Here is a 27,123-nt window from a genome sequence, read left to right on the forward strand (position 1 = left end):
TGAATTGTTTGGTCACTGAATCAGATCTCACTCCTAACAAACCCTGATACAAAGCTGAACATTAGAACAAACCCTGATACAAAGGGCAGAACATTAGAACTTCTGAGATAAGAAAGAAAGGGGATGTATGGATGTGAAAAAAAGACCTGGCACCAGAGGAAGAAAATGGAAAAGTAGTAAAAAGTGAAGTAGTAAAATGCCTGACTAGCATAATAAAAGCAGGTTGCTTCAGATGGCAATGGTACTGGGAAACTTGTGGTTTGCTTCAGGTGAGCTTCTGAGAGTAGTTTTTCACAAGGTGGAATTCCCAGTGCTGTTTCTGCATTTGAGTACAGCTGACTGATATTTCCTGGACAGAAACTGCAGTTGCCATTTGTCATTGCACATAGAAGCCACCATACACACTAACCTTTTCTTTCTCCCCTCCTTTCCTCATTCCTGCTGTTTACCTATGTAGAAGCCAAGAATAACCTGTGTTGGAATGCTCATAATTAGAGCCAAAAAATGTCGTTGATAGCATCTTTTTAATTGGTGCTATATATCCTTGATTAAGAGATAGATTGAGAAGATAAATCAAAAAGAGGGATATCAGCTGGAGATTTTTTTCTGAGCAGGAATAAAATGTTACAGGTAAAACCACTAAGGACTTGAAGGGCATTTTACAAGAAGGAGGGTTTTTGGACAGCACATTTTAATTAAGACTTAGACCCTGAAATAGAGAGAGGAAGTGCAGAAGCAGAAACACAGGATGCTGAAAAACCCGTCTTAGACTAGCATGAAAATGACAGCTAGAACGAGTGAAATAGAAAAAAAAAAAATGAGGAGAAAGCAGAAGGGAAATGGAAAACATTCAAAGACAGATTAAACGTGCACCCAAAGGTCAAGAATGCCATCTAGCAATATGTGGAGAGGTGAAAGCAGGTCAGCGATCAAGAGATGGAATGAACTTGCATACAAGAGAGCCATCTAGCACATGGCAGGAGCAGCTCAGGAGACAGAGGACTGAAAATACAAGAAATGGCACCCAACTTGATAAATCAGAGGGAGATACAAAACCCCTTGTTGTTTTGTTCAGTTTCATCTCAATGTAAGGAACTCCAGAACCTCTGTTCTATTTTTAAATAGTAGAAAAGTCTCTGGATTCTTAAGTGCAAAATATGGTTTGGGGAATATTCCTGAAAAATTAGAAAAATATTGCACATTGAGGAAATGAAAGTTTCTGTCTGAATCTGGTTGTTAAACAGCACTTTGAACTGGGTAACACCCAGATCTTGCAACAGGATTCACAACAAATGGATGCACAGTTCTGCTGGTGACGATCTGATCTCTAGCTGTGTGCTGTGTCTTTCTCATATACTGAACATGAGTACAGATGTTTATCAAAGATAGCCTAATACAATCAGGGACAAATTATTCAGCAGAATGTTTGCTGTATTATAAACACAGCCACCACAGAATTCCTTATAGTTTGCCCTGTGTGTGTGAATTATGTATTAAAGAATATTAGTAAGCCTTGGTAGCAAAACAAATACTACATCCTTTAGCAGCTGCCAGATAAACAGAAACAGACATAAGGATATTTGCAGATGCTCTAAGCAAATGAAAATGCCTTGATAGTAGCTTAAGCTACCATGTAGATGATGAAGCATCCAAGAATATAAATTTTTTGTCACTATGAAAAACACCATAGTGAATGTTGCAATAAGCAAATTCCTCTCTTATGAAATGCAATTTTAAAAATGAGTTCTCCCAACAAGTTTAGAGTAACAGAATAGAACAGTCTAGGAAGATGTTTAGCTTTTTTTTTTTTCCTGGCACTTCTAACAGGGTGAGTGATTACATTAATTTATTTTTCTTACCTTTTAGAAAAGACTGGAAGTCTCTGCCCTTATCTTCATTGATTTTGCCTTCCAGAGAAGAAAGCATCTTGGTCATATCATTCATTGCAGCAGCAATGCTGTCAACCTTCTTCTGTAGAAAAGTCAGTTTCATCTCCTGACTGCTAATCTTCTCATTCATTTTTTGATAAAGTGCTTGGTAAGGAAACAAAATGAGAAAAAAACCCCAAAAAAAGTATTGCTAAACGTCCTTCAGTGAATAAATAAAAGAAGGTCTAATTGACTGAGAAATATTAGCTAAATGTGGGGTGAAAATTTTCTGAAATTTTTTTTTGAGTGAATCATCTTGATTTTTGTCATGTACCATGTATTAGTGAGATTCAGCAGCACAGCAGTTACTAATTACTGAAGCATATGTATCCATTATAAAGTATTCTGAATGCTTACCTTATTTTAATCAACATAATGCCATTCTTCCTCTACCTAGCACCCTACAGGGTATTCAGTTAACTCTCATTTAGTCAATCTCCTCTAACACAATCACAAAAGCATTCATTTTTACTTACCATTTATAACACAACTTCATGAATTTGCAAGGCTTGTGTCTGATAGAATACATTATCTTTCCATTGTTAGGGTCAAAATAAAGACTTGTTCAACACAGCAGCAAGACAGAAAAACAGCTAATAGATAAATTACTGTGGAATAATGATTCCAAAATTATAATTAAAAATAGAAGCTTAACCTACAAAGTCAAGTTTATTTTAAAATCTGCCCAAATTGCTCTTGATACTTGTAGTCTCCTCAGGAATAAAAAGGCCTAGATGGATGCTTTTAAGATAGGTAATGGTGAAGGATGCCTTGATGTTGAAAATTAGGACTCCACATGACTTCAGCCAGCCGTCTGAGTTTGACAGATGACAGGTATTGAACTTAGTCTGGGATTTTCAGAAGATGCTGATAAAATCAGGTGCTTGAATTCTTGAAAGCAAAGCTAGAAAATCTCCTTCAAGAATTCAGCCTAAATGCCTATGTTTGGCATGTGATATATTTTCCCAAATTATCTGGACTATACTATGACTTAATAAATTGCTATGGATGAGATTCTTTAGCATTGCATACAAATATTCATTAGTGTAAGTTTACAGTATTCCTACTGATCCTTTGTCACTTTTCATTACAGTACCAGTGTCTATTTTATGGCAGCAAACAGTTCTAATCAGAAATCCTGTCTTAGTACAGGGGTTCAAAGGCTCCAAAAACCCCAAGAAAGTTATATGCAAAAGGGCATATTCTTCTGATGACTTGTATTCTTTAAAATTCTGGTATGCAAAGAGAGGTAGAGATGCAGATGAAGCAGGCCAACACTCACGAGAATGCTCTCCTGTAGAGTCATGGCTCTTGTAAAGGCCATCATAGTAAGAGCCTGGAGAGTAAGTCTCTCTTAGGTTAGGATGCCAGGATCTCCAGCTGTGTTCTCAGCCCAAGGTATCTACTTAGATAAGTACTAAATTGTTTCCAACTTGACCACCTCGTTTAGACTCTGGCCATTCTTCTCACTGGCACTGCAAAGACAGGCCATTGATAGACCTCTGTCTTCATAATAAAGCTTTGTGAGAGACAAACAGGTCTGGACACTTCTGCTTGTGGTTGATTGTTACTATGAGAAACGGATCTGAATTCATCAGCAGCTCACGCAGAGTCACCCAAACTGATAACTAACCTGCAGGACAAAGGTTTTTTTAGCTTGGTTTCTACCAGTTCCCACTGAGGGAGGAAGAGAAGTTACATGAACCTGAAAGTGAGGTTTTGTGCCTGAAAGTGGCATGGCTGCAAAGTGGGAGCTGGAAGCAGAATTTGGCTTGTAGAGCCATAGCAGGTGCTGATGGAATGACAGACCACAGCAGTCAGGCCTGGCCCCAGGCCATGTTTGCAGGGTTGACAGCCACAACAGGTATCTCTCTCTTTCTAGACTGACGCAATTTGATTTAAAAATAACAGAAAAGCAATTAACATGGAGGTTAGAGAGTCCCATTTCAGATTTATTTCTCAGAGATAATTCCTACTAACAGCAGTGGCATGTCTCAGTGCTCTATTGATCAAGCTCACGTTTTCATAGTAGGCCCTGTCTGCTTTACTGAACATGTCCCTCCCTCCAGCCCTGAAAGACTTGGTTGCTCACACAGTATCACCAAGGCACAACAGCCCAACTCCCTTTCAAAAATACCACTCTAAATCTCCATGCCAGATTCCATCTTTCCTTCTCTTTTTCCTCCTGTCTATTAAGATCTAAAATAAAGCACATACATGCTTATAAGCACATGCATGTGTAAAATCTCCATAAAACTCTGTGGCAATCTTAATTATGACAGCATGCCTGTTCTCTCAGCAGGCATTTTAGCCCACAAGAAGGTATTTAAAACTGCAAATCACAGACCTGAGAATATAACCTGACTTATTTATTTGCTTCAGGAGGATATTTCTGGATATAGGCCAATAGGTGAGGGACAACACCACCACAGTGTGGAACAGATGGTGGTTATACAAAAAGGCAGTGTAGACAAAAATAAGAGAAACATTAACAAATTCAAAAGAGAAGAAAGGTAGTAAGAACATTCAAGGAATATACTTCCATTAAGCACTCCTTCACATCATGGCTATTTTTTTGGCTCCTCACCATGAAAAGTAGAAAGGGGCCACCAATTGAGACCAGGTGCATGTGGCCAAAGTCAGGTGCTGCCTCCAAAAATTGCAAACCTTGCAGGACTTCTCTAAGACCAAAGCTGCCATCAGCTAGGACTCAGGCTACCCTTGGAGCCCCAAACTCCACCTCTGACCTGACCCTGAGACAATGGGGGAATGGGGCTTTATCCCCATAAAAACCAGCCACCATTCATGTCACAGCACGTGTAGGCAACAGTGGGGTGCCTCCTCCTAAAATGGCAAACATCACAGGCTATCTCCCAAACAAAACTTCCAGCAATTAGCGACCAAAACATGGAGAAGCTTTTCACAAAGCAGTCATCTAACAAAGGTTCTCAATATAAATCACTATATGAATTTGAATGAATCTTTTTTGTTACTGACCAGCTCTTACAATTCTCATCTTTCTGTACATACTTGCAAGACAACACTGACATTATATTCCAAAAACATAATATCCAGATTACATAAAGTAAATACAACAATGAGCAAGTGCACAAGGCATTAAGAAATACTCTCAAACCTCTCTGGTAAAATGTTTAAGTTCTTGCTTTGTTTCTTAGTTATTTCATCATCCTAGACATAGTAGGTAGCTTAAAAGATGCCTGAGCCGCCCTTGTTAAGGTTTGAAACATCTTTGTACTGATTTTGAATAAAGAACCAATATTTGTAAGAATACAGCAATAATCACATATTCGTCTAGTCAACAACTTCATTGCATTTTCTTGTGTGTGCAGTGCTGGTCTGTACTACTTCTGTATTTGTGCTGGTGATTTTTGCTTTGTTTTTTGGTTTAACTTTTTTTTCTCTGCTAATTAATTTATTGTATTCAATAACATAATAGTTTAAATATTTCTATACCAAATACTTCCTTGGTTTTAATTTAGGCACAAAACCCTCTGTTATTTCTAACCTGCTGGTGCATTTAAATTCAGTATCTTCTGCCCATCTTTATCAGAAGAGCAAACCACTGCACCATGACTGATAGAAATTGACATTGCATTCAGGTCCCTTCAGTAGGCAGAGATTTTCCTCAAATTGTTTTTGCAGTGATCTCAGTGACTGGGTAGAGGTGAGAGCAATTTTATCAACTGACCTGGCCCACTGGGGTCCTGCAGAGCGCCTGGTGTCCTCTCACCAACAGTTCTGCTGCTTTCAGCCTGGTTGCTGTGTATAACTGATTGCTGTTCTTGAGCTAGAGAAGGGAGAAAAAGGAAAGCAAAGGATGTGAGTGAACCACAGAACATGATAATTGGGATGATTGGATGATTGCACAACAATTTTTTTTTCTTTCTTTATTCTGTACCAGTTGTACCAAAGCCTGATCATCTGCAGTGACTCTTACCTGCTTCATGAAATGTGGGACCACATTGCTCAAGATGGCGACTGTCTTTATAAAAGACTTCTCAAGAATGGCAGGGGCTGATGTTAATATTAAAATGTCAAAAATTGCTGTATAATGAACAGGATTTTTAAATGCCATGGGCAAAAAATTCTAGAGGAATATTTTAGAACAATATAAAACAGCAGTATAAAGACAATACAGAGACTGTCAGCTGTAAAGTTAATTAAGGATTTTTAATGATTACAAAATTAACCAGGTTTGCTGAAATTGATTTTTGGGTTGGGTTTTTTTGGTTTGTTTTTGTTTTGTTTTTTTTTTTACAGATTACACTGATCTTCAACCATGGGAATCTTACTACTAAAGACAATGGTGATATTATATTTTTGTAGCACCTAAAAAATAAGAACAATTTCAAAAGCTATATCAAGTTCTAAGTTCCAACAAATGTCACCTGACATTTATGACTGGTATACGTATATAAAAAAACTTCACAAAGGTGGCAATTTTGTCAGTATTTTCTCTGGTTTCTCTCAGATGAGATTATCTGTTTTATTTTACATTTCAGCCCAAAAGATCTGAAAGTAATTTGAAAATAGCTGGACTAACAATATTAATTCAATGTCATAGCTGTGGAAACTGAAGTCCAGAAAGTTAAGTGCCTTCACTCACAAAAAGTAATGAACTGGTCAGATAGCTGGGAACAGAACTGAGATTTCCATATTCCTAACATACATTCTCTAGCCATCAGGCTTAATGATGTTGTTTTATTTTTCTATTTTGAAAAACAAAATATGCACAAATTAGGTAATAAGTTTACTAGTGTAAAATGATACCAATTTTTATATACTTGTTCAGTTTGTGAAACATTTTGAAGTCAATGTTCCAGGAAGAGCATATCTAAGGAATGCCACTTATCTGGCACTAATGTGATTTCCAGTCTTTAGTAGAGTACAAGCAGAATAACTTGGGTATGGTGACATTATTTTGCACTTCAAATATTAAAATCTAGTTTAGCCATAATGCGAGTTTCCAGGGAAATGGATTAAAATATGCAGTCAAGAAATTCTATGTTTCACATAACATTTGAAGATAAATAGACTTCAATTAGGACAATATAAGGTGTCTAAGTTGTAAATTAAGGGTGCTGTAAAAATTAGGCTAGGAACTCAGATGAAATCATCATATGGATCAATAGTTTGATAAAATCCTTTCAAATTGCCTGATGAGCAATACAAAATCTGCAAATGGTTATAATTTCAACAGCTTCTGTTATCTTTGTGGCATGGTTTTTGACAGAAGCTAAATTCTTGCAGTCAGCCCAACTCATTATACAGGATTTATTAGGTGGTGTTGTGGTGATACAATCTATGACAAGGGAGTCAATTACTTGCCTGTGATAAAGACCAGCTGATCAATGTCCTTTTATTCTTTTCTTTACTGGTCTTTCCATTGCTCTAAATGCATTCACTGACACAGTTGCTGCTACAAGATGCCACATTTTTTTTGTATATATATATACTACCCACCTTATCTTTCATCCTCCCTAATAAATCAATTGCCCCACATTCTAGAATACCCAAACCCTCACAGTTTTATTCACTCCTAAAGTTCCAAGGCTACATATTTCGCCCTGTGTGCTTGTTTTACTAATGCTTTAAAATTCTTCATGTAAATTACGTTCAGGTAACATAATGGCTGTGAGATCAAGCACACAGCACCTCTGTCAGGGCAAACCAGCCATGGACAAACCCCAAGTGCACGGCACTGCCTCTGACCAGCAGCAAGGGCTGGAGCCAGTGATGCACACACACACCAGCCTCACCCATAGACAGTCACATATTGTGTGCTTATCACATTTCACCACGGCACAGCAAAGGTACTTGGCAAGCAGCATTAGAAATTCAGGCTTTTCATTTGTGAAACAAATTCAGAGGAGTCCCTAGCAATACAGCTTCTCCTACATCATTCTTCCAGCAGGGCTCAGGTCTTTTCCAAAGGAATCACTCCAAGACATCATATGGTGATTACATTTATGTGCCCCTTATTCCCACAGCTGAAATTCTCATTGTAGATGCTGGATAACAGCAGGTGTGATGGGAGCACCAGACCAAAAACCTAATAGACATACTCTTTAGGGTAGAAATAGCCATCAAATGACTCACATTTGAGACCTTTTAAAAATTAGATATGCCATGCTCAATTTAAACCAAAAAAAAATTCAAATGAGACAGCTAGACCCACCTTAGAGGGGCCATTTGCCATAACAAAGCACCACAAACAAAACGAAAAAAGCAGCAATACAAAATCCTGAGCAATGAGCCCTTCCAGTTGTATCAGAAAAACAGGTAATGCCTACAGAAATTTAACATTAGGTGTCTATCATCCAGTATATTGGCCTAGATGTATAATTTATTGTCCTATGTATTTTTAAACACAGCACTCCAAATAATTTCAGGGAATATTAAAAAAAAAAAAAAAAAAAAAAAAGGCGTCCTTTTGACTCAATGTATCTTTATGAAGCACGAATAGCTGAAGGGGCTTCCCAGAGAGGGGGGTAGGTATTTTCCTCCCGTTCCCTGTGTTTCAAGGCGAATTCCCAGCTTTTTTGCATGCCGCTCACCGCACGCAGAGGATGGGACATCGCATGGCCATCTGCTGGAGAAATGGCATCAGTGCCACTCCAGGGAATTTCGCGCTGACAGCGGCTGTGGCAGAGCCGGCTGCTGGCTCTAAACAATATAATTCCGTGTTCTGAATGCGCATAGAGGAACCGGGATTTCATTACTACACACACGAAGCTAAAATAAAGCTGTGTTTAGTAAAAGCGACAGATCATGAAGTCTGCAACTTTGAGTTTAATTGTCCTTTTGTTTTAGTAGTTTTGCTCTCAGTTAAGCATTTGATATTCCCAGTCAAAATGATGATGCTTTAACTGTTGAATCATCCATATTGACTTGTCTCGTTAGACTTATAAAAATGACATCTACATTTTTTCATTCTTTTAAATTTTCCCTTAAAAATTGCATTGTCCATGCTGGAATAGGATCCATGTCTTAGCCAATTTGGTCATGTGTTGCCACAAGGGAGGTAAGGTTAGAAACAGCGATCTGAACATATTACTTGCATCTCTCTTATTACTGCACTACCTTGAGAAGCATCTGTTGCCAAGCAGTTACAAGGGGGCTACCAAATAAGACTTTCAGATGTGTGGTAATAGCTATCAGGTGGTGGTAAGTGGTTTCTGTTACCTAGACTATCAGCCTGAAATAGTTACATATGACTTCACTCTGTCTGAGAGAGAAGTTGAACCAGAAGGCATTTTAAATCAGCATTTGCTATGAGCAACCCACATCCCACTAACAGCGCCTTTCCAGGATCTACAGGATTGTCAGAACAGCCCAGTTCCCCTGGCACAGAAACCCTTCAGTAACAATTCTGTTGTTGAACAACAGAGAGGCCAAGTGGGAGGCTCAGTGAGGCTCAGGAACGCCTCACTCAGCACTTTCAGTGCCTCTGCCCTGCTGCTGTGGAGCACAGGAAGGAAGACAAGGCTCTGGGGCTCCCAGCTGTTCAAGTTCATTAGCCCACGTCCCTCGGTGGGAATTGAATAATGCAAGCAGGCTTGTGCTGGTGGTCTGCTCCTCTGGGAGGCAGGATTCCAGAAGCAAGGAAGAAAAGCTTCTCTGACATAACACCTTTCATCCCAATCTCTTTAAGCATTTCTACAAGCATTAATTAATTAAATATCCCAGTGCCCCTGTGAGATAAGTGTCATCTCAATTTTCTAGATGAGTAAACTTGGTTATGCAGATTCTAAGTGGCTTCCCCAAGTTACTCAGCAAGCCAGAAGAGGTTTGAAAATAGAACCCAGGAGATGTAACACCAGCTCCTGTAACACTTCACAGCACTTCCCTTTATCCTTATTTTTTTACACAGATGCCACTACAAATTGAGTTATACAGATTTTCTTCCTGATCAATATTTGCCTGTTATTTTGATGCCACTTTGATTTTGTCAACTAGTGACATCACCCTTCAATGCTACCCTTTACATTCTTTTTAATCTATTTTTGCTAATGTTTGCTCTTTTCTGAAAGGAAATATTTAAAACACTTGATCCATGCTCACTGGACAGCCTTGCTGTTATATCTGTTAATGTCTGACTCCTCACTGCTGTGCAGAGGAGAATTTTGTGCCTGCCAAGGCTCTGGCTCTTTGGCACTGAAATTTCCCTCCTGGATGTGAACAATAGTGATTTTTCTTCATTCCTCTACATTAATTTTTAATCACAGCCCTTTACTTTACTGCTGCTGATTGAATTCCCTATCATATCTAATAGCCTCTCTTGCAATATTCATTAATTTAAAACCTGTATGCTGATGCCATATCTAATTTTTCAAGGACTGCTTGCTTTAGGCCAGCAGCAAAGAAAGGGCTTTTATACAGATGTAAAATTACAATATGATGCTACATGTTTGATCACCAGGGCAGAGGTAAAAGGCTATTCTGTCAAAAAGGGCACAATTACACAAGGATCATGTGTAATACCTAGAAAAATTCAGTCACTGTTGAAATGAACAGTAGAATAAGTACAAAATTCAGAGAAGTAAAAAGAAAAGATTCATTACTTTATCACAAACAAAATATACTCTTGGAGTCTGAAACCAAAAGGCAAAAGAAAACACTTGTGTAGAGGAATATTACAGCAAGTGTTCAATAGAGGATCTGGATTTAATTCCCCCAGCACTGCAATTCTCAATAACTAAAAGGTCAAAAGTAGAGATGCACTGAATGCAAACTCCATATTTTAGCAAAATGAAATATGCCTGGAGATTTTATGAGCTTTATTTAGAGTGGAAGAGGGGAAAAGACATTCTGCTTAGATGCTCTGGAAATTCACATGCAGGGAAGAGTCAACATCCCAAAGCTTTTTTTTTTTATTGTGCATTTTTCTGGGTTTGAATTTGACAGAAAGCACTGCATTTGTTTTCAATAGAACCATTTGCTCACAGATCAAACTTGCATTGTTTCCTTTTGCTGAAGTGAAGAGTTCAGACCCTTACAGCTCTACTCACCTTTGGGCTGGCAGTTTTGCCCACTGTACCCAGGACAGCACTTCCACTCCAGCGATGTCACTATTTTATGTTTGATTCTGTAAGCCTGGTGTGTTGTTGTCTGGGACCTGTGAAATGAGAACTATTTAAATCTGTTTTAGGTAACTAAAGAGGAGCTCTAAGATACCTGCATAGCTTCATCACATTATCTCACTTGCCATATCCTTTTATTACTGCTTGAAATTCAAAGTGAATTCTAACTAGGGTTTGGTGTTTCATTAGCAATCACAGCTTTAATACTGCAACCTCCAGATTATCTGCATGAATTTTAAAGAAGCCTGATATCTCTTTAGATTTCTTCCTAGAATATCTTACTCAGGATTCAAATACTGCAATCTTTTATGGAAGACATTACAATTAATAATTACTAAACTGAAAAAGGGAGACAAACCCATGATTTTCATGTACCACTTTTCTTTGAAATGGGTGGAAAAAATCATCCACAATAAATTTACACCACATCAGCACACATTTAGTGCACACTGGAAACCTTCCCTTCTGATTATTTAAACAAGATCATACAACCATTAATCCAATAAAGTGTGAAAAATTCTACTCTGGATTTCAGGGAAACCAGGGCCTTTCTATGTAATTGTGAGGCTTCAGTTATTGCTTTAACAGCATGCAACATCAGAGGAAGCAGCAATTTTTTCTGTGTTCCAACAGATTCTGCATGTCCTGGCTACCCCATCACTTCTCCTGGGTTTCTTAACTTCACAGAGAAGTCAGTTTAGAATGAACATGCTGCTGTAGGGCATACAGAATAAACTACAGCAACTCTCCTTGCCCTTTTAAGATGTTAAATATAAAGTTCAAATAAAAATAATGTCACATGCTGTTACTAGCTATAAGCACTGACATGAAAAACACCTAAAATCTCAGAAAATATGATAAAACAGTTACTGAATTGTTTTGTACACACACTCCTTGTATAAATTATTCCAGAAAAAGAGAGAAATTTAAAGGCTGTCAGACCAAAATATCCTCCCAATGCATTAAAAATCGCCACCATATTTTACACTCCAGTTAATGTTGTCACCCTTTCCCAAGGGATGTAATATTACATATATTAAAATTCTCATAGCAGCTGGCAGAAGCTTTGCATGTGTCCCCAGCCAGCTTTGGCTTTAAGAAATGTCTTTTTCAGCAGCAAGAACTCAATAAAGATTAAGGTGAATGGAATTCAAGAGAGTTCCTGGTTATTTTGCTGCGTGGATGGTGTGATGATAAAAACCCCCTATTCTGCATTAGCATAATCCATTCCTAAAACCACTCATAAAAACGAAGTGTTCCTGAAAGGAGTTAATCAGGAATAGAAATTTCAAAAATAATCCATGTAAAGGAGCCTCAGAAATTTATATAGTAGAGCCTTATTTATAAGAGCAGCACAAGGACCTAAAGCAAATGAAATATGAAAAAAACCTAAAACAAAAAAACAAAATCAGCAACACTTCAACCACGGGGTCCACTCCACAGTTTTGCCACGCAGTCAATTGCATTTCAGAGTCACCAAATGCTAAGGAAGCTCTATTCCCAGTTTCAACTCAAAGCTTTGTGTGTTCTGCCATACCATCTAGAAGACAATTCTCAGAACAGTCAAACTGACTTTTAAGAGGCTTTTAAAATTTGTCAAGGGAAAAATACATTACAGTCTGCATTTTGCTGGTGCTGCTTCATTTTGCCATTTTCCAAATTCATGCATGAAAATCCAATTTAACTTATGACTGAAAGCTAACATTTAGAGAATACAATGAGACACCCAAACCACAAAGGAAAACCCGAATGTTTAACAGAGGTATTATTTACAAGTTCCATCCAGGCCAATTACCTGTCTAGATTCACTGCCTGACCAAAGCTGTGCCAGAAATAAGGATTAAGCAGAGAGATAATAAAAATATTTATGCCTCTCAGGGGAAGCTTTTTGCTTCAACAGAGCACAAGCTTGGAAAACTGCACAGAAAGGATTTTCTTCCCTGCATGTGCTTTAAAGCTTTTTACTTGTGCACCTCTCTTTGACTCAAAGACTTTGAACTGACTGGAGGGTGCCAGAGTGAGGGCATGCTCCCTTCTTGTTTTCCTATTAATTTTTCAAGTTATAATCACATTTATGGTGTATTTGGTTGTAATTAAAGTGCTTGCAGATAGTCTTTCTTCCCAGTTCTCCATACCTCTGAGCACAGGATCCAATTTGCCAAGTGCAAGGCTTTGCTCTGCCTGATGAGAAGGTTTCTAGGTTATCCACCACAACTGTAGGTATGAGTCTGGTATGGACATAAGCACACCAGTTTCTGTAAAACAGACAAGGCAAAATGATTAAAAGTACAAATAACATTTTCCACCATATGATATATGATACTTAATTGTGAAAGTTAAACCCATAATTTACAAATAGGAGTAAGTTACAAAAATTAAGTTTGTTTCACTCAAACTGCCAATGTTGTCTTGGGCAATTACTTAGTTTTTGTGATTCAGCAAAGAAAACAAATAATCATTCCTCCATCTCCACATACATTCATATTGCAAATCTGTATTTTAATTTGCAAACATCTGTGGAGCTCCAAGAACAAAGAAGCTCTCCTAGACTGCAGTAATGACAGGTCTTAAAATACACCTCATTTTCCAACTACAGAAAGAGTTTATCCAGAATTCAAAGGATTTTTCAGTGAGGTTTTTAATCATCCACAACTTTCATTTTATGGACAGCCTTTCTAATATTTCTCCCTTGGCCCAGCAATACTATGAGTACAGGTAGACTTTGTTTTCCAGTGCACTGTGAGGTCAAAGCTACACACGGCTCCACACTTGCTTGTGCCTCTGGATGCCCATCCAGAGAAGGCAGTCACATACAAAATGATCAAATTCTATATCATTGCAGCACAGGGGGCCAGAGCTGGTGAGTGCAAGAGGTGGTTTGTTGCTTCTTTTTGAAAAGGTTTCTAAGGAAGTTGCAAGCAAATACAAACTGTTAAATCGGATTTTGAAACTTGGCCACAGTAGAGAATAGAATTAAATCAAAATTATAATGTGAATAATGGCTCAGGACAGATTTGTACAGGGAAATTATGCCACAGAGATATGTTGGTATTCCTTGATTCAGAAGCAGGTAGATAAATGTGTGATTTTCAGAGGCTTTTGGCAAGGTCACTCACCAAAAGATATGGTGGGGGCAGGGGGGAAGCAATCTATTGTATAGTAAGAAGACAGTTCCTGTTATAAATAAATAAGGCATTGAATCAGAGAGATGAAAGACTAGTTTGCTTTTTCAAGAAGCAGTTTATCAACACAATCCCACATTAATCTGTAATAGGCACTATATTAATTAACTAGGAGGGAACTAAGTAAATAGGGGGATGGCAGGGTTATACAGAATTTTAGAAAATCGTTTCGTGCAGTAAAAAAAAGCTCAACTTGAAGAACTGCACAAGTCTCATGATACTGAGTTTCAAATTAAGTAGGTGTCAGAAAAGGGTCTTGTAATGCAGAATCAGTTACAAATACAGGCTTATAGAGATAGTATCACTACATAAAGTAGCTTTCATCAGAGGAAAAAATAATCTTGGAGTCCTTGCTAATGGCTCTCTCAATAGGCCAATTTATTGGCTTGCCTTAACTAAGTAATCAAATGCTTGAAATTATTAGGGAAGGACTGAAGAACAAACAATAATCACCACTGTTCCAGTATGTCAACTCCCTGTTGCTGTATAGGAGTTTATAGCCAGTTTGAACAGAGAATTCAGGTTTGGTCCTACACACTAAAGAGAGGTGGAAAAATGACAAATGAAGAGCAGGAGGGATCTGAAGTCATGGCATTCATTATTCAGTTAGTCTTGTTATGATAAATGGGCATCAAAACAAAACGGGCTTAAAATTAAAGAAGACAAAAATGAAGAGTCAGGCAGCATTTCCATAGTCACAGACTGTGCTGAATTTGGAAGCCAAAAAAGGGTTTTAAAAAGCAGTACAACTATTTAATGAAAAAACCATACCAATAGGGTTTTTTAATAATCATTAAATTGCAACTTTAATCTTTGTGTCAGGAAGTCTCCCAGCTGCAGACTGGAAAGCATCCTGAAGAAAGTATTATTATTTTTCTCCTGGTGGAACAAATGCCTATTTGGCCTAGTGCTGACTTCTTCCATTCATCTTTAACTTAGTGCAACCTGTCTCAGGATCATGTTATTCCCTTGTCCATGCTAAAACATATTCAATTTTTGACTTGGCATTGTTTCAGTTGTAGGACTGGTGGAGCTGCAAGAACTTCCAAACACTATTTGCATATGAGAACTTCAGGTTCATCTCTCTGTGTTGTGTTTTGCTGCTAACATTTTCTTCCAGTAGTAGTTCTTCTCATGTTTCATGAATACATATATTTACTCCAGATATCATACCTCACTATGGGCTCCTTAGAGTGGAAATCAAAATACAATTAGGACCAGATTAGTTCCATTTACTTAAGTACCATTAGTACAGATTTACAGTATTTCAAACATTAAAAAAAGCACAAAACACAAAATAGTATCAGCATCTGTCCTTAAGTGATTGCTTTTGTCTACTGAGATCCTACCAGTGTATGCACATTAAGCTCAGTAGTGCTGTACTTGGAAAATGATTCCTGAGAAAAAAGCAGGATAAGCCAGAAAGATGCTAAAACTAACAGATTTAATCTCACAATATCTCTACTGCCAATATTGCAGCACTCCCTTTCACAACACACATTGTTTATTTGAGGAATAATGTGCCTCATTTAAAATGGGCTTTTACTGAGTGCCTTTGATCTGATTTTGCTCACTCTCTACTTGCTTGAGAGTTTTCATTAAGATAGTATTTCTTCTTAATTAGGTATAAAAAGGCTGTGCTTTTTTTGATGTTTCCTTTAGGTTCTTACTCCTTTAGTTACTGCCTTTTATCTCTGTGTATTAATTAAAGACTCCATAAATATTTACTAAAATTTAAATGCAGTTATCAAGCACAAGCATAAATATTAGGTATTCTGCTCACTTTCTCTGGGGAAGTCAGAAGCAGCTATATTTGAGAGACATAAAATTGGCAAAAACAAGAGGAAATTTTAGTCTTTCAAGTTTTGCAGAGGAATAATGAAGTTCACTTACCCACTCCTCTAGGTGGGGCATGTAGGTCCTTCACAGTCTCCTGTATCACAGAGACTGGCAGTAGGAACAAATAATGATATTTGAGTTAAAAAGCAGCAGCACAGGGGACTTGATGCCCTTGGAAGCACTGCCAGGAAAATAGCCCTTCCAGGAGGCTTCCCCACTAAGCATCAGGGAGCACAGAGTGGGGCTTCTTCCTAAGGGCAGGGTCAGCCACACCAGCCAGGCACTGACCTCACCAGCAGCAGAGCTACCACGGCACCAGGAACCTGCAGGCAGCAGTGGGGTGGTAGGGACAGGTCAAGGAGCAGCCCAGCAGGGCCCAGGTAAGGAGCCAGGTCCTGGAGACTGCTAAAGGCAAGCATCCTCACAAAGAAAATAACACACCCTCAAGGCTGGGCTTAAGTGGAGTCCTGACACAGGGCCGTGGGTGGAAGCTACAGGTGAGGTTGCTTAGGACCATCAAGGCTTGTTATCCTGCTCAGTGCAGGCATGAGATCTCTTCCCTTTCACAGCTGTGGTGAGAAGGTTCTGTAAATTCATATCCATATGAATTCATCATATGGATTTTTTTCCTCTCATGTATGGTACAGAGATTTAAAAAAAAAGAAAAGAAAAAATCCTCCCAGCATATGAATGGGATACTAAATATTTCTTAACAAATGCAGGAAGTGATTCTGGGCCAGAATGACACTGATCTATTCAGGAGGAGCTCTGACTAAGCATGGGGATTTGCTTATGATTTAAACTAAGTTATAGAGAACGTAAATATCTAAATTCCTAAATAAATCTTGGCAATTAACTGACGGCATACAAAGTCTGCTCAGAAAACCTCTGAAGCAATAATGCCCTCTCTAGCTGTTATGCAGTACCACATGTGAATTCCTGTTCCACATTAGATCTCTAGGAAGTGAGGAGCTAAAGTCTTGGGCAGCTGGGGGCCAAGCATCCCACCTCTGCAAATAAAGAAACCAAATGCAGGGCTCAGATTTTAAAATCTGGGCTACAGTGAGGCAGGGGTGAGGTTAGCTACTTGGGCCTGTGGCTCCCTAGGCTGCACTTTAACCTTGCATGCAGATCTGAAGCTCACCAGAGAAAGGGATGAAGCAGAAGATGTACAGCAGTATTGTCATTGACAGCCTGTTCTGCAGTGCATGTATTTGGGGTATACATCATAGTTACTGAGAGTCGTTTTACACCTGAGCAAATGGGGTCAATGAAAAGATAAAAGACTGAAAACAGGCATTAAAAAATTGCTAAAGACATGAAAGCACTGGAATATGATTTTCAGTTAAAAAACCAAACAACCCTACCTCCCCCCAAACCTTTAAAAATTCACACTGTTGCTATTATTATTATTATTATTATTATTATTAGTAGTAGTAGTAGTAGTAGTAGTAGTGTCTAGTTTTGAGGAACAGCTATTGGGACTTACCCATTTGGACATCCCTTCCAAAGGAAAATATGTTACAGTACCAAAAATGTTAAGGGCTATTCTTGTTTTCTAAAGACAGTCTGAACTCAGCCTCTGGTCCCTACCAAAAACATAACTAACTTGAGTAGATTGTTTCCATTTAAAATATTTAACTCATTCTTAATGTACAGGAGTGCAATGTCTGAAGCTGTGGTTCTCACACGGCCCACCAATCTTTGATCAGGCTAAATTGGAGGAAATACTCACAGCAAAAGAGCCCCTGGTGTGACTCATAATTAAGTTTACGCTACCAATGAAATAAGCTCATTAGGAGACGTTAAGAATGTAAATATAATTTTGAAATCAAATTGTCTGAAAAAATGTAGATTTGGAAATATAAGATGAAGCGTGGCGGAAGAACTATGACAGGCTGTGTTAATGCAAAGGCAGAACAGAAGACAACTTATTTGCATAACAGGACTTTAAACCTGAAAATCCTCTTTACCCTCCGTGGAATAATTTATTCCAGATCATCAACACAGGCTTCTTACATGCAGATTTTGTTGAGAGCTGGAGGAGCCTAGTGTCTCTTTTGCATTGAGCCTGATTTCAATCAGGAAAGCTGTATTTAAAAACAAAACAAAACCCTCACAACACACAACAAGAAAGTGCAGTACAAGTCCCCAGCTGGCAAAAAGCCCAAGTGACAGATTTCATCCTCCCCTCGCATGTCTTGGCCAGGAACATGCACTGGTGGCAAAGTGTGGGAGAGTCCTCAGGCCTTTGAAGCAGCCTCCTTGATGTGGTATTTGCTGCGGTATTTCCAGCTTTAATCAAACTATTCCTGGCCCAGCTCTGCTCTCGGTGTGGTTTGGCTGTACCCAAATGTGACATCCCACCCTCAGGGCTGAGGAAGCACCCACACCGAGCAGCAGGGCATGGCAGGAGGGGCAGCATGGAGGCTGTGAGCCCTCAGGGCTGAGGAAGCACCCACACCGAGCAGCAGGGCGAGCTATGAGGAGCAGCATGGAAGCTGTGATCCCGTCTGCTCGGCAGCCTCGGCAGCCAGAGCCCTCTGGGCCTTGGGGCCATTTCCAATTCCAAGTCCTGTGCAGGGAATTGGCCCCAGAGCCCGCCCAGGCGCCTGGAACAAATCGCCACCCATCAGTGGCACCCAGACGCTGCCTTTAAGCCTGTCTGTGGCTTTTGGGATCCTCACCTCCTGTTCGGAGGACACTTAAGCCCGTCTTTGCGCTGTTAAACCCGGTCCTAAGCCGCGATCAGCCGGGCTCAGGCCGGCAGTGCCGGGCACGGCGGGCAGGTGGCGGCCGCAGCCCGCCGAGGTGCCGGCGCTGAGGCACCCGATGCCTCTGAAAAGCGAAGTACAATTTACACCAGTTTTTTTAGGGTCCTTGCAGTCCCCCCTCCACAGCACATTTCTGTTGTAAAGTATTCCCTGGGTCCGTTGCCGAGAAGAAAGCAAACTTTACAAAAACTGCCGACAGCGCCTGTACGTGACTCCTTCTGCCTGCTTGTAAGCACAGATCCTTGTAAGTGGTCCTAAAGCCACTCCAGTGCTAGTCGGGCCACAAAGGGTATAGAATCAGTCATGCCCCCTTCACATCGTACCTGAAAATGACTGATTTTAGTCTGTGAGTAAATTAGATTACCTGGCTTTTAATAGAAATGCTATTCAATCAGCCCAGCTGAACATCACTGACTCATGAAAATGAGATTACTGTGTTGCTGATGGAATACAAAAGGACCCAGAGCTGGAGCTGTTGTCAAAGTTCATGCCCAGCTTGGTGGTTGTGCCTCATTCATGTTGCATGCAGCTTATTTCTATTTCACAGAATAGTTAATGAAATACCTTGATTCTACAACAGTTTTAATTTTATATCGTCCTTTACATCTGAGCAAAGGGGATGCATAAAAATGCTACAAGCATCTAGAACCGGGAGATGCTGGCTTTTCAATTTGCTTTAAACAACCTGCCAAGTTCGGATGAGAAGGATAATGTTGACTGACACAGTGTAAACACTCAGATTGTAAGGATAGCAAGCACCCTCTTAAGGTTCTTTTTTGCTATTGCATGGGAGACTGGCTTTGGCAATTTCCTTTGAATTCCACTAGGTGACCACAGAGACTTCTCACTGTGATATGGTAAATTCTATATCTTTAAGTGAACGTCGGTCATATTTCAAAAATATAAGTCCTATTCTATCATTTCTCATAAGAGAAATTATAAGCTTGAACAAAACCCAGCTAATTCTTTAGGTTCAGGGTCCAGCTTCCTTTGCTCTGAAATGCAGACTCTCAACTGCAATAAAAATTCAGTACTCACTGGGGACTGACCATAAACAAATCAAACTGGAAAATGTGTTTTACAAGCTGGCTGGAATGGAAGAAACTAAAAGATGCATGTGACATGTATTATAAAATAGCAAGTGATAGTGAAATGTGTAATAGCATATGTTTTTATCCCTGAGAAGCAGCTGACTTGTTGACACTGACTGGAGCATTAGGTGTCAAAGATTTGTTTAATGTTTTTTTTTCAGGACACAGTGTCCTGACATTTTGTCCTGTCTATTACAAAACACAAATTCTGCTCTCATCATTCATTTCCTTTTTTTGTATTACAATACTGGAGCCTTGGACTCTGAGCAGCCTCTTTGTTTCATCTGAATTTTTATTTACTGTTTGTTCTCCCTTGTGCTGCAAAAATTAATTCACAATTTCCACTTATCTAGCACTTTTCTAATCTGTTTAAATATTTAAAATGTTCTTTTGTTGCAAATCAGATCACCTCTTTGATACATGATTTTTCACTCCATGTTCAGAGCCCTTTAACACAATCAAACCATTCCAGATAAAATTTAGACTTTGGAGAGGATATCCATTAGTCTCAAATCTTTGAGAATTAAACAGCAAAACACATCCTAAAATGCAGACAAACTGCTCTTTAAAGAGGTCTGGATTCCTTTTTACTTCAGAAATATAAATTTATTTTCCATATTCTAATTGACCCAGAGCACAAAATTCATTAAGGTAGTTCTGGTCTTGTCTACTGTCAGTGCTTTCCAGGTAACCTTCAGTGATATTGGTGTTCACTGCTTTTTTAGTGCTTTTGTGATCTACAGAAAATAGATTCTGCAATATGGCAGTCATGGCTTCTCCACTCTGAGAAATGCTGACAATAAAAAAAAACCTTTGTAAGTGACAAAATAAAAATATAAAAAATAAGATTCATTAAAATTTCAGGGGTGAATTTGTCCTTGTTTATAGGGTTGTTTTGGGCAGCCTGTCTTTTCTTGTTTCCCTTCATTAAATGATTAAAAGCCTTGCCAGTTTCTTTGTATCTGATTTGCCACTTAATCATACAGATACATATCTTTGTGCTGTCCCTGTCTGATCTTATGGGGCTCTTGAACAGAAAGGATCTGAGCCAAAGTCCATGAAATTCAAGGTGATTTTTTTCCACAGGCTTTTCCTCACGACCAATGGTGTTGCTTACCAGGAATGGGACACGTATTAGATGCTCTGTATCAAATTTGGCAGAAAAAGTGACATTTGCAACACTTGCACTCTCTATCTGGCAGTACAGATAATGCCTTTGGAAAACACATGGGGACACGCCTTACTGCAGTCCTCTTCTTGCCAAGTCTATTCTAGAATTAGCATCAGTTCTCTAAAATGTTAATTATATTCAGATTTGTAAGAATGCCTATTTTCTCTGCATACCTGAGCAGATGTTTCTGCTGTACCCTAAATTACTATTTGCAGTGGCTAGTAGGTAAATCCTAACCCTGTGTCCAGTGTGGTACAGTAATTCTAATCCATTCACAGGGGTGAAGGGACATTCCAGGGATGGAAAACAGTCTCTTTCCAATCCTTGCTGTTCCCGTGGCAGATGAAACAAAGAACAAGAGCAAGATAAGCATGAGCATTAATACAATAGTTAATGAGACAAATAGAAACCTTCCTTACCATCCTGAAAAAAAAAAAATAAATAATCTGTATAGTGATGTCTTTTCTAATCACAGAAAACCTAAACAACAAGACTCTGAGCAGGCTAAGTATTTGTGAATATCTCAAGAACAACTTGGGCTAAGAAGTGCTTTTTCCCCCCATTGCTGTGTTTCCTGTCCTGCTGCAAACAGTCTGTCCTGACTCTACTAGCCATGATTGCTTTGGACTGCTATGGCAGTAACACTGAGCTTAGCATGGGTAGGAAAATTGGATTGTGGGCTTACAGCTGAGCATCAGAAATACATTCAAGGCACTGCTGGAGGAAAATTACTTATTGCAAAGATCTGCATAGCTGTAGTACAACATTCGGAGGACAAAGACTGCTAAACACACCCTGACACAGCCACCAAGGCAACCTCAGGCCTGGGTAAGAGCTCCTTCCTTCCTTCCTTCCTTCCTTCCTTCCTTCCTTCCTTCCTTCCTTCCTTCCTTCCTTCCTTCCTTCCTTCCTTCCTTCCTTCCTTCCTTCCTTCCTTCCTTCCTTCCTTCCTTCTTCCTTCCTTCCTTCCTTCCTTCCTTCCTTCCTTCCTTCCTTCCTTCCTTCCTTCCTTCCTTCCTTCCTTCCTTCCTTCCTTCCTTCCTTCCTTCCTTCCTTCCTTCCTTCCTTCCTTCCTTCCTTCCTTCCTTCCTTCCTTCCTTCCTTCCTTCCTTCCTTCCTTCCTTCCTTCCTTCCTTCCTTCCTTCCTTCCTTCCTTCCTTCCTTCCTTCCTTCTTCCTTCCTTCCTTCCTTCCTTCCTTTCCTTCCTTCCTTCCTTCCTTCCTTCCTTCCTTCCTTCCTTCCTTCCTTCCTTCCTTCCTTCCTACCTTCCTTCCTTCCTTCCTTCCTTCCTTCCTTCCTTCCTTCCTTCCTTCCTTCCTTCCTTCCTTCCTTCCTTCCTTCCTTCCTTCCTTCCTTCCTTCTTCCTTCCTTCCTTCCTTCCTTCCTTCCTTCCTTCCTTCCTTCCTTCCTTCCTTCCTTCCTTCCTTCCTTCCTTCCTTCCTTCCTTCCTTCCTTCCTTCCTTCCTTCCTTCCTTCCTTCCTTCCTTCCTTCCTTCCTTCCTCCTTCCTTCCTTCCTTCCTTCCTTCCTTCCTTCCTTCCTTCCTTCCTTCCTTCCTTCCTTCCTTCCTTCCTTCCTTCCTTCCTTCCTTCCTTCCTTCCTTCCTTCCTTCCTTCCTTCCTTCCTTCCTTCCTTCCTTCCTTCCTTCCTTCCTTCCTTCCTTCCTTCCTTCCTTCCTTCCTTCCTTCCTTCCTTCCTTCCTTCCTTCCTTCCTTCCTTCCTTCCTTCCTTCCTTCCTTCCTTCCTTCCTTCCTTCCTTCCTTCCTTCCTTCCTTCCTTCCTTCCTTCCTTCCTTCCTTCCTTCCTTCCTTCCTTCCTTCCTTCCTTCCTTCCTTCCTTCCTTCCTTCCTTCCTTCCTTCCTTCCTTCCTTCCTTCCTTCCTTCCTTCCTTCCTTCCTTCCTTCCTTCCTTCCTTCCTTCCTTCCTTCCTTCCTTCCTTCCTTCCTTCCTTCCTTCCTTCCTTCCTTCCTTCCTTCCTTCCTTCCTTCCTTCCTTCCTTCCTTCCTTCCTTCCTTCCTTCCTTCCTTCCTTCCTTGTCATAGTGAATATACCCAGTGAGGCAGAAACCTAAGCCATGTGTGACTGTATTTTTTGTAAATGCACAGTGATGCAAAATTTAGGAGATCAATTCAAGAATTGTTCTCTCTGCTCCATTAAAAAGTGACATGATGAAAAGAGACTGTGAACCTTGCATTAACTAGGCAGTTAAATCAGGTTTCTACATGCCTCATGTATCTGAACTGTCTGCTGAACTTACCCATTCATTTTAATTTGCCAGTACACTAGATTTCTACCAAGCTGATAAAGGCAAAAGCAATTTCCAGAGAGAAATGCACACGTCTGGTCATGAGAATGAAATATTTCAGCTCTCCTATCACATGTGGCAGCTAAGCAAATCTGTCCCTGGTGCTGACTCTATTAAACCCTTCTGTGCTTAGTAATAAAATATTGTCACCTCAGCACTACCCAAGATAATGGTAAAGGAAGTCTATAAAGACCCTCAGTGGCTTCAAGAGAACTGGAAAAAGTGGAACATACACATAATAAAAGAGTAATGTAGAGCTACTCAGCAATGTGGGGATACTGTGCTTAATTTACAACCTGAAAGAAGGTCTCATGTATTCAGGAGCTGCCTTGGATGGTAATTAATAAAAGCAGGTTCAGAATGAAAAGATGAGTGTGCTGGTCCCAGGACTCCACCTGAGACTTACTCCATTACACCACTATTGTTTAAGCTGCTTCACACAGTGAAATACTGTAATTGTCTCTCTCCACAGGCTGAAAAACATCTATCTCAAATGAATTAAATTGAAAAGAATGTATCATAAATTTTCTTCTTTCACACCAAATTGATACTCAGATTTATGTCACTTAATTTCAGAGAAGTTCTCTCACTCTAGGTTTCCATTATTTTTTTATTCATTGATATGGATTGCATAAAACTTTGAAGATAGGTAGAAATAAGAAAATAAGAATAAAAATGTATATTTGTAAAGATATTAAGTTTCACATTTCAGAGGGTAAGTCAAGTTCATTAATAGGAGTGAATAAATGAATTTTCCTTCAGCTCAGGCCATTCCAGATGTGCTTTCTATGAAGTTTTCTTATCCTCATGAAAGCTTGGGTGCAGACCCTGCCTGAAGGAGGGATCCCTCACCACAGAAAACTCTTCTGCAATGGTTTGAGAGCAGACAGCAACAAATATTCAAAGTAAATTCAAAAAGCAAGTTGCTCTTCCAAATTTCCTCAGAGACAGTACACTTTACAGCTGTGGAATCTGCTGTTGAGTCATGCTCTGCTCAGGCTTCAAATGAGTAAAACCTTGAAGAAAACTGTGTCTTATTGGAATTCTTGCAGTGTCTTTTTCACTTTATTTATTTTATTTTTTTAAAGAAAATATATAGGACAGATTATTTAGGGTGTAGTCAATGGCACCCGCACTTAAAAAATAAAAATTTTTGTCTTCTTATGCATATTTTCTCAGCAGTAACTTTTCAGGTGTTTCGCAGTGATTGGTAACAGTCAACACCCTAGACTAGGCATTTTCTCATGTTCTTGCTGAAAAAGAAAAATGAGTCACAAGCAAGTTTATTATTCATCCAGGTCTAATCCATAAGGAAAGAAAGGTGGAACAGTGGAATGACTTAAGTCACAGTCCAGGTCATGGCAAAAGTGGAAGGGAAGTTCAAAACACCACATCTTATTGTAAAAACACTCATATACAGTGGGAAGACAAGTTTTGTAGCACAGGAATCTTATTGTGAAAAGGACTGAGCCACACCAAAAACTGTAGATATTTGCTAGAGAGGGAGAGGCTTTGTAGCTCAGCAGTTTGAGCATGAAAATGGGGAGTCAGCATTCAATTTTATGCTGGGGTTTCATGCTGCTACACAATCCTGTAAATGTGATATGCAATCCTGGTTTTATTGCTAATTGGATCAGTGGACTCCAAAATGCATGTTGCACAGCAGGCTGCTCCTTGACCACTCATGAAATTAGGGGCTGGCAAATACAAGATTTGCTTCTTTTGCCTCTCTGCAGTTGCAATCCTGTGTCATTATGATAAATAAAAAACGTGACCATCTTCACCAGAGACTAATTTTTTGCTACTTGTACTTATATCTCAAGTAAAAGGCAGAAATCTGCTGATTCACAGAGTTTTGCTGAAGATTAATTTAATTGGAACACTGTTCCTGAAGAAAGCTGTGAAAGCTAAAGACCAAGGTTAGCATGTATTGGGATTTATTTCAGTGGAGGTGTAGCTATCAGCACTCATGTAAAAAGAGACTCCATGTAACTCAGGTGAACTCAGACATTCTGCCAAACACTGTGGTGAGGTGGTGTAACAGATGACTTTCAGAACTTGAGGAGTATGCTAGGAAAGCTGTCTGGGAAACACAGCTCCTTTACTGGGCTCTGTCTTCCAAGCAAAGGACTCCTTTCCTTTGGGTCCTTATGCATTATTTTCCTTACACACCATCCCAAACATGCTCAGGTGAATGGGAATCTTTTCTTTCACCTGAAGGAACATTAACTCCCAGCCACACACAGCAAGAAAATTATAGGAGTGATGATTTTGGATGCTACTACATGGGAAAGTAGTAACAAAAGAAGAAATCTATATTCTGAAAGCTCACTCTCCATAAATACTATGTAAAGCAACCATTCCTTTGCATCTTTCATTTTCTACCAGTATCTGATTATATATCAGCCATTAAGGGAAACTTGCAATATCTGCAAAGTCAGTGTTGATATCCCCATTGAGAACTGAAGACACTGGGGAACAAAGAAAATAATTGAGTGTTCCAGAACTATAAAACTAGGCAGTGCAATTTGATATACTCTATTATGCACAGCTATTGTGTATTAAGTTATAGAGCTCTGAATGCACATTCATCTCCAACACAACTTTTCCTAAGTTTTTTATCACAGAATAGGATGTTTCAAATTGTCAGGCATTGATGCATTTTGTACATTTAATTGCTTGTATTTTCAATTTAGTGGAGAGATTTACAAACACAATATTTTTTAATAGATTCAAAATGAAATAGTGCATTTGCAATTTCTTCTATCCATGAGAAAAAGAAGAAAAAAAAATCAACAGTTGTTTACTGTGCATAAAACAGGGGGCCATTTATTGTAGTCCTTTCCTACCCATATATGATAATGACTTCCCTGTTGATTTTGAGATAACCACCCTAAGGAATAAAACATTGCAGCATTTACTCTGTTAGAAATGTTACAATGCTTTTGCCTGAGTAAATGCTGCCAGTTCGGTCCCTTGCTTGTTTTAGATTGTCTTTTTTAAGGTCAAAAATAATTTTACTGAAATTGCTAGGATTTTGCCAATTGTGCCACTGGAAACAGGAAAATAAGCAGTACATAGGACAAGAAAAAAAACACTTAGCTTACTTTCCCCTGGTAGTTTCAAAGCCGGATGCTTTGGAGTTGGCATCCTGCTGGCTCCTGGTGATACCAGTGCTGTGAGAGGATCTGTTCCCTGTAGCTGTATCCAGGCTTGCAGTGAGCCCTTGAAGCAGAGGGATCTCTCCAGCAGTGCTTTGTAGGGTCCCTTTGCTGTGAGATGAGCTCCCCATCTCGTCTCTTGCCAGAGTCACCATCACTGTGTCCATTTGACTGACTTGCAGGGGTAGACATTGTAGGACTGGAAGTTTTCTTCACTGCTGTCATTCCCAGTGTCTCGCCTGCAGATGCAAAAGGAGGGTCCCTGTGAGGTGCTTGCTTTGGCAGCTTGAATTTCAGAGTGGGGTGACTCCCTAATCGTGGTCAGAGATAGAGTTGAGTCTGAGTGACTTGTCTGGGTTTCATCGCCTTGTCCTGTGGTCCAGAGCTTTCCCAGAGTGCTGAATCCAGTGCTGCCTGTCTGTAAGTGCAACAGGAGCAGCAAGAAAATGATCTCTTTCATTCTGATGGTTTGTAAATGCTACAAGTTATCTCACATTTATTTCCTAAACAAGAAATCCTGTAACTTCTGTCTCCTCCTGGGCTGCTGCTCAGATAGTGAGCCTAGCCAG

At 39.5% G+C, this 27,123-nt stretch overlaps 1 protein-coding gene across 1 annotated transcript in view; it reads right to left on the minus strand.

Annotated features, from left to right (window-relative positions):
• Nucleotides 1-27,014, minus strand: part of LOC131556821 (multimerin-1-like) — a 39,328-nt gene extending 12,314 nt beyond the window's left edge. The window contains 7 exon segments of the mRNA XM_058803702.1: nucleotides 1,860-2,033; nucleotides 5,638-5,736; nucleotides 10,961-11,067; nucleotides 13,168-13,287; nucleotides 26,501-26,691; nucleotides 26,693-26,806; nucleotides 26,808-27,014. Coding sequence (XP_058659685.1) covers nucleotides 1,860-2,033; nucleotides 5,638-5,736; nucleotides 10,961-11,067; nucleotides 13,168-13,287; nucleotides 26,501-26,691; nucleotides 26,693-26,806; nucleotides 26,808-27,014 — 1,012 coding nt within the window.
• Between the last annotated feature and the right edge of the window lie 109 nt (nucleotides 27,015-27,123).

Source organism: Ammospiza caudacuta, chromosome 4, assembly GCF_027887145.1.
Source record: "Ammospiza caudacuta isolate bAmmCau1 chromosome 4, bAmmCau1.pri, whole genome shotgun sequence".
Classification (NCBI taxonomy): Eukaryota; Metazoa; Chordata; class Aves; order Passeriformes; family Passerellidae; genus Ammospiza; species Ammospiza caudacuta.